Raw genomic sequence first — 8,764 nt, 5'->3', positions numbered from 1 at the left:
AGTTGTAGTGCTCCTAGATGATGTATTAAAAGGGTGTATCCTCTGAAGGATCAAGGTGACCTTGAGTCTGATTAATTGATTAATAGTCAGTTTTTAGTTCAATAGAGACCTGCAGATAAATAGTTTTTGCATAAGTTCAGTATTTTTAGCTACTTTCAATGGGGGGAAATATACATTCAAAAAATCCACATTTCAAGTTCATAACAAAATGTATCAAATTGAATTGAGTGATCTTTAATAAAATAAATATTTTAAGCATTATTAATTTAATTTTGTTTAACATTACTTAATTCATTTTGATGGAATTTTATTATGAAATTGAAATGGTAAATCTTAAAAATAGGCTAATATATATATATATATATTATTATTATATTTTTAAGATTTACCCATTTCAATTTCATAATAAAATTCCATCAAATTGAATTAAGTATATAAGAATATATATATATATATATATATATATATATATATATTTGTGATATGGTGGCTGTTAATCAAAAGGAAAAGCATCTGAATGGATAAATGTCATTATTTAAAATTATTATGAACAAATGAATGGGAAGAAATTGACATTACATTTTTTCAGCTACAAATAGAGCTGTTCAGATTGTTGCCCAAATTCCCAGAAGACAAAAGACCAATCACACAGTTTACAAATATTGCAGCCCATGCGCAGTAAGTGTTGGCAAAAAGGCGGCAAACTGTTGTGTTAGATTTGACCGATTAGACTGCTAGCACTAGCTAGCTCCTCTAAATATCGCTTAAAGATAATATAGAATAAAATTAGCCTTCAGGTTCAAAGCTAGCTATGTTTGGGTTCACTATTGCTAGTAACACAGCTAGTTATAACCATCAATTAAACGAAAGTACAACACAAAGCCATCATTAACACAGAAATATTCTTAGCTATATTATTATTATAATATGAGTTAACAACATACCTGTAATAAAATGTTTGCTGCAAACGTTGATTTAGAAATGATCTCATCAGTCCAGTCAGCTTTGTTGACGAAATCCGATAAAAGCCCTAGTTTTTTGTCATTGCGATTTTTAAAAGCCAAAAGTGCAGCACAACATTTAATTTAGCTTAACCAGACAATTTAAAAGTAACAGCTAACTTTTTGAGGACTGTTGGTCAGCTAAATAAAGGTTTGTTTTACTATTCTCACTGATGTAACACTGGTTTTTTAGCCACCATTTCCAACTGTGACAGGCGGTAAACTTGCTAAAGTATTGGTCTATTAGCATTTTTGAGCTATACGTTTTTATAATGGCAGTTTTAGATTTATGAGTAAAATAAGGTCTGTGGTTAAAATTGCTTGAAGCTTTCACCTTTTGTTCTAGAACATAAATTGCCCACATTTCTAGTTCAATCATGTATTTTAAAAGCTACTGTGTTTTTAAAAAAATGCATGTTGCTATCACAATGTTAATTAAGCACTACATCTACCATGGGAATGTGAGCTACGTGCTTTAAGAAATGGAGGACTGTTGTAATCCTTGTTTAGCGATGGGTTAGTTACATGCATTTTTAAAAAACACAACTGCTTCAAAATCCACTATTGAGGTGTAACTGTGTGTAATTTATGTTCTAGAACAAAACATAAATGCCCCCTCAAGTATTTTTCACCATAGATCTTATTTTATTCGCAATTTGAAAATCACCATTCTACAAACCCATAAGAAAATTCCAGAGGGAACCCATGCGAATTAGCCTTCGGGGTTCGCCTACAAATTGACGTCATAATTGAACAGCTCCGTAGAAATCTTAATAGATTCACTAGTCTACAAAAAATCTAGTACTACCCAGATGTTCCTGACTTTCAAGCTGTTCTTGACACAGATACCATTCATTTCTACTGAGGGTCTTTAACTTCACACAACTAAGAGTGCAGCTTTCAAAATGAAAGCACATTTGACAGTGACAATAATACTTCTATACACAATATGTCTTCTCTACATGTATGCAGTCTACAATGTAATGTATAAAAGCACATTTACTTGTTATGTACACATCTAGCTGACCTTGGTGAAGAACTTTCACTGCGGGTGCAGTCCAGCTCAGTAAGATCTACAGCATGGTGGGAAAGATCACTGTTTTGGTATAATGACTTTGCACTGCCTTCAAAATGATCCGACAGTCTGACATTTTCCAAAATATGATAGACTATATTTGCCTTTTAAGGATATTTTGATGGATTCAAAGGAAGAATCTAAGCCTTAAAGTATATTCCTAAGTCACATCTTACCATTTATCCTACCTATTAGATAAATCTTGATACTCAGGAAATGGTTTCAACATTGCCTGTAATTTGCCTCATATCTATAAAGTGCACTGGATGTTCAAAGGCAATATTCTACATCTCTTATTTTCTTTCATCAATGGCACTAACATATCCTACTCCACAGGAACCCAGGCTTGGAACTTCTCCAGATAATAACAAATGTTCATCAGGTCTGGCAAAGAACGGGTAATGTTCGGGTCGCAGTTGGAGTTGATGCTTTGCCACGTCTGGTGACTGGATGGCTAACATTCTGCCTAATATCTTTCTCTTTTTAGCACGAAAGAAAGTAAGTCATATGGGTGAACTATTACTTTAAGTTGCTACCAAAATAATAATGCCAAAACATACCAGTCACAGTCGACCTCAGATAAGCAAGCAGATGGTGCTATATCTGCATCCACACTAGCATCAGCGAAGTCTCAATCTGCAGTATTAAAAATAAGCAAGCACACATTGTAAATGACATGACCACAGTAATCTCAGCTCTCCCCAGGCCGCTCTCACTGAGGCTTTGCACTTCAGCTGCAAAAACATAGTGCACATTTGAAGCTTAAATGTTGAGCTACACTAGTACAGTATATCCACAACAGCAATAAGCTTCTCACAGCAAGTGGTGAGGTGCAATGCAAAAAGAGGGAACACAATATGGGACTGTTAATGCAAACATGAATGCACAAGAATGAACGAGCTCCCAAATGGTCAAGAAATAGTTTACAGTTCACATCTTTAAGAATTTATCATATAAAAGCCATGCTTCTGTGAAGAAATGTCACCTGATCATTAGTTTTAGTTATTACATAGGAACACAGGAAATTAATGAGACAATGAATCAGTGTAAGCTCCTATTCATCTTTTAAAGGTCACCTACACCGCATCCTACTGAAACCAGCCATTCACATACTTCATTTTGCTCTGCTATGTTTGGAATGTGCTAAATGCCCAGCTCCTTAGCACAAAATAGAGAAATAATGTTTTATTATAAGACAAATGTCAAATTTCAGCTTTTCAAACAAATATCATTTTCAAGCCATTCTAATGTCTTCAGTGATTTCAGTTCCAGTCACATTGAGGCCTAGAACGGAGAAGATTCTGCTGGACTTTGAAGCATTTTAAAGATTGCACAACATTTTGCCTCATGATTTGAGACCATGGTAGACTGCCCTTTAAATATAGTAGTTCATTTAAGAAATCAGAAGATCTAATACAAGTGTTTTTGGAGTGCCTCACATCATTTTGTAGCCTCTTCAGAAGCCATTTTGTGATTCTTTCCTAATGAAGTCTTGGGATCATGGCAACATCAGACCGAATCAGTGAGGAACGGTGCTCAAATATTAGATTACATTCAATAAATTATTGCCATTAAATATGGTAACATGGTTTAACAGCAGGCAGTTTCAAAAGACCTCAGGTGTGGCACCTGTCGTAGGTCACCATAAAACATCACTAACATTTTTCACAAAGATTTAATTAAAAGGAGCTTACAGATTAAATGCTTACTGACACAACATTGAAAAATAAAGAACACCAAGAGTTCATTCTTGACTAAATTTTCTTTTATTGAAAAAGGCCAGGGTGCAAATGTCAAATAAAAAATGAATAAAATAAAAGACAAGCATATATTTCAAGCATTTTAATACAAACTCAATATAAACTATTTCAGTCTCTCGACATGTAAGACACTGACTCAAAATACTTTGTTATACCATATTTTATCAAGTATTGCACAATGTAGGTACAAAATTAATATATGCGATTACATTGCCCATAATATAGCAAAAATCTGTTTAACTCTTAACAGAAAATACAACTTTGTTTCAAAAAAGCAAATATTCCTACACTGAAATTCCAACACTAAGGAATATTCTGTACACATCTTTAGAATTTTTGATCTATTTTAAAGATTAATTTAACAATTCTTTAAAAAAAGGAAAACAAAAAACAAAATATATTATAACATAAAGCTTCTGCAGCCATCACAGATCACTGGAGTAGTAAAAAGATATAAATGCAATACCATGTTGTAGAAACAATATATATATACTCTGATATTTTACAAACTCTGTACTCAATTAAATTATACAATTAGAAAAAAAAAGACCACGTAACCCCAGATATGCATTAGTGCCAATTTCTAAAAAACTCAGTCAAGTCTTACCAACTTTAAAATACTGTAAGAGGCCAGAACTTGAAGCTTCTATGTTGTTGTTGTTGTTTTTTTTTTTCAAGGTTTTAGATTTTTTTTTCTCAAAAGATAGTAAAAAAAATATTTTTTGCTTTATTGGCAAAAAAGGGAAAAGAAAACAGTGATGCATGTTGATTGAATGTAACCAAGCTCGGACACATCTGTAACAAGCTTTTAGTACAGACTCAAGGGGGCAGAGAAACAGCTGAGGAGAAAATAACACCCTTGGGCACATGCGCTTGTGTGTCTAATAGAGATCTTTGTTTCCACATCCACAGTTCCTTGGACTAATAAAGTATTTGAGCTAATGTGCATCTTTGCCGTTCATTTTCCTTTTGCCAACAATCATTTTTCAACATTAGTTAGCCATGACTGGCTGGAACTGCTGGTTAGAATACTGCATGTTGCCGAGACTGAAGTTTAAGCCATCAATGAGGGACTTGTCATTGATGCTCCCGTAGGCCGTGAACACATCGAAGGCATTGTTATACTGCAGAGGGCTGAGGCTTAGGGGGTTCTCGCTTCCAAACAATGTGCTGGAGCTCCCTTGGCTCTGGACATTGGGGAACACAAACTCCTTGGCGTTGGGAGAAAGTGCTGAGGCCTTCTGCTGCTGGCTTCCAAGGCCAAAACTGTACAGAGAATGCATGGAGTTGGAGATGGCTTTCTGCTTAAGTAAGCCGTTCACATTCAGGCCCAGGTTGGTGGGAGAGGTGCGAGCAACTTTGCCGCCATTGCGGCCGCCATTCTTCATCTTGGTGGAGCCAAACTTGGTGGCGGCAAATGAGGCTGTAGTGAAGGTTAAAGGCTGAGCGGAGCGTGGCATGAAAGAGGGGCTGACCGCCGCAGACTGGCCAAATGGAGGGGACGGGGAACTGGACTCTGAGGAGCCACCTACAGGGTCGCTGATTGGCATAAAGACCTGAGCCTCGGGGTTAAAACTGTTTCTGATCTCCTTGTCCAGCTCTGACCCGTTATCATTGTTATCGTCCACATATAGCACCTTGACAGGTCCCTTTTCCCCAATTTGGTAAGACACCTCAAAGGGGTCGATCCAAACGCTGAGGTCCTGAGGCAAGTTATTGCGGACATCCTCAATGTCCAGCCCACTCTCTTTGGCTGCTTCCTCCACTAACGGGTCCACCTTCTCGCCAACGTGTATACACCTGAATCCAGATCCTTTGTATGGCTTGTCAGGGTACCAGTGTCCTTCATATTTCTTCTTCAACTGTCTCTCCAGCTCCTCGCCAAATATGTTAACTCGTCGTCGTGGGAGTTTGTTATACAGATAAGAAATGATGAAGTTGAGCGCTACTTGGATTTCAAGTTGCATAGCTGTTTCGCTGTCGCAAAGTGCCGTCAAGAGCTGCTTTAGTTCAGGGTTGCAAAAACCTCCAAGGCAGTAGTGATCAGTGGGGACTAACAAAAGTCTTGGTGGATTAGAGAATGTTTGCCGTTCCACAGGAAAGTCTTCTCTCACTCCTTGAAGGGGGAGAAAGAGGCAAGGTGTTCAGCTATGTATGATAGTAAATAATAAACCATGTCTTATCCCTTCTGAGCCTCATATGTGAACATAACTGCTAAGTACTTCAAATCATATGAGGGCAAGAGAAACATCTGGCAACTAAAACATTTGCCAAAAAAGAAACTAAAAATGCATTTAATAAAACACGATTTCAGAAATAAAACCTAATCTGCTCTGTTTAAAAGAATATTCAAGGTTCAATACAAGTTAAGCTCAATCGACAGCATTTGTGGCACAATGTTGATTACCAGAAAAAGATATTTCTACTCGTCCCTCGTTTTCTTTAAAAAAAAAACTAAACAAAAAAAAAAAAAGGTTACAGTGAAGCACTTACAATGGAAGTGAATAGGGCCAAGGGTTTAAAAAGGCAGAAAATTGAGGCTTATAATTTTATAAAAGCACTTGATTTAATTCTCCTGTTAAAACTCATGTATTATTTGAGCTGTAAAGTTGCTTAAACAGTCGTTTTTAGGTCGTCATGGCAATTAAGTTGTAACACTGGATATATCTTTAATCAGTTAAAAAGTTTAACTTAAAGTTAAACTTTAAATCAGTTTAAATGGACCTCATCTACCATGTGGGGGTGGTACAAGCTCTGGTGAAAATTTTATGGAGTTATCACGGTCTACAGCACTCAGGAGCGATTGCATAATATTGATTCTCTTCTCTACTTTATAGACCTTTTTCACACTCTGTGGTTTGAAAAGCGGGGTAAACTTCAACAGCGGTGAATGGGAGATCACAAAAAATATTATCTTCACTTACTCATTTGCTCCAAGAGCAAAAGAAAAAAAAATCCACTATTACATCTGAATGACCTTCCAGACGAGAGAAAAAACAGAGAGCGGTGGATTAAGACAGTAAAGTGTGAGAAGATGCCAAATTTACTGTCACTCTCCCCGCAGATGTAATAGAAACCCCCTCACAGCTGTGGTATATATATATATATATATATATTTTAAACTAAATCCAGGGTAATATAACAATAAGCATAATGTTATAAATGTACACTCAATATTTAAAAACATATATAATATAAAAAAATTGCCGAGATTTCCGCTGATAATGAGGAAACGCGTCATCACAGTCTGTGAAAAAGGTCTATTCCGTCAACTGTTGCGTAAAAACGCCTTTATGTAAATATATAGGGCGTTTGAACACAATGCGACACATTGAAACGATATTGCGCAACAGATCGGCAATCTGTCATGCCAGACCAAATTAGAACAACAAGATTCTCATTTTATATTAGTTTACAAGATTTTATACGTTCAAATATACGCGATCAGTTTGACAACGTCGCTCGGAACTTCGATACAACATCAAACGACAGCAAGCAAACACCATTACAGCCCAAAATGGAGCAGTTTTCCCCTAATATCTTAACTGTAGCGAGTTGTTTCTGACATAAACAAACACTGGCAGCGTCCCAACACCCAGTGAGCATCAAACGTTGTGATCGAAAGCGCCCATGAAACCCAAAAGATGCAGATAGGCAGCTCGCTGGGTTTTGAGACACAGACATTATTATTTATGGCCCCCTTATAAATATAAATATGGCATTGGAACATTCTGGACGCCCAGGCTCGTGATAAACGCACACCGTTTTAATGTTTACAAAAACTGTAAACAGAGGGGCTCAAAATCTCTCTGGAAATCCGCCATACATGTTGCCAAGCCCCTAGCAAAATACATGCCTGAACTTTGACATAGTAAACAGTTTGAGTTTCTGATCATATGTGCGTGTCATATGGTCAACAGAGCCGAAAACTGTCCGGACAGTTCGGTCATTTCCGTAAAACAAACACACGACAGCGTTAACACACCGGAGAGAAGCAGCTCACATGACTGCAATGTTTAATGAAGCCTGGAGAATAGTGTTACTGGATAAAACCCAATAACAATACTACGAATTCAAGCAGAAAGCGATCATTTATGCATCAAACCTCACCTGCTTGAGGCATCTTAAAACAATATACAATCATTTACGACACAGAACGCACGAAAGGTGTCATACATAAATGTTCAGTGCCAATAATAATAATAATAATAATAATAATAATAATAATAATAATAAAATCGCCAGATACTTACATTAAACGACTTCACTGTGTGTTTTCTCCTGGCTGGCTTGACAACAACCTTCCGCAACAATTCCTAGCAAACAGTTGTCTGATAATTTCAGTTAGGTTGCATCAATATTTTTAGTTGTTTGCTCTTCGGGGGATTATGTTAATTTTTCTTTGGGAGTCTATCGTCAGGCAAACCGACTCCCCACTGTGCCCGGGAGTTTTTTTTTTTTTTTTTACAACTCTACCCTTTAAACTCCTGACTGAATCTGCTTTATAGTGCTCCTCCGCCACGGACATGATGGGGGCGGTGATGCGGTTTTCAGAGGTCAAAACCCCAGCGACGCTCACGATTGGTCCAACGCGCTTTTGTCATATATTTGCCTCCAAAGCCTCCGTGCTGATTGGCTCTGCACTACTGTCAATAATAAAATAGGGTCCCGCCCCTGACAGTTGCTCGACCAATAAGCGAAAAGTACACTCCTAGCTGGCGTTCCTAGCTATATATTAAGTGTCTTCCTCTCACACGTATGCATCTAACCATAATAATAAGATACTGCCGTCTTTATTGTGGTATTTTGATTGGTTGAGACATCTCATAATAGTGTGCTGTTTACATATGTTCATATGTGAATACGTTGCAGTTGTATGAGGTCGAATAAAATGTTATAAGTAATGAACGTCTCTATTAATTTCTGAA

The 8,764-nt window shown here is 37.0% G+C and overlaps 1 protein-coding gene across 1 annotated transcript; it reads right to left on the bottom strand.

Annotated features, from left to right (window-relative positions):
• Positions 1 to 3,825: 3,825 nt before the first annotated feature.
• Positions 3,826 to 8,348, bottom strand: LOC127423175 (protein Tob1-like). Its single transcript, XM_051667300.1, has 2 exons — positions 8,090 to 8,348; positions 3,826 to 5,952 (listed from the first exon to the last, which is right to left on the bottom strand). The coding sequence occupies exon 2, from the start codon at positions 5,801 to 5,803 to the stop codon at positions 4,829 to 4,831; it is 975 nt and encodes a 324-aa protein (XP_051523260.1). The 5' UTR covers positions 5,804 to 5,952; positions 8,090 to 8,348; the 3' UTR covers positions 3,826 to 4,828.
• Between the last annotated feature and the right edge of the window lie 416 nt (positions 8,349 to 8,764).

The sequence above is a fragment of the Myxocyprinus asiaticus genome, chromosome 32 (genome assembly GCF_019703515.2).
Source record: "Myxocyprinus asiaticus isolate MX2 ecotype Aquarium Trade chromosome 32, UBuf_Myxa_2, whole genome shotgun sequence".
Taxonomy (NCBI): domain Eukaryota; kingdom Metazoa; phylum Chordata; class Actinopteri; order Cypriniformes; family Catostomidae; genus Myxocyprinus; species Myxocyprinus asiaticus.
This window is presented reverse-complemented; position numbering and strand designations above follow the sequence as displayed.

Excerpts from the sequence above, each read along its gene's own strand:
- LOC127423175 (XM_051667300.1), bottom strand. The coding sequence starts at position 5,803 with ATGCAACTTGAAATCCAAGTAGCGCTCAACTTCATCATTTCTTATCTG.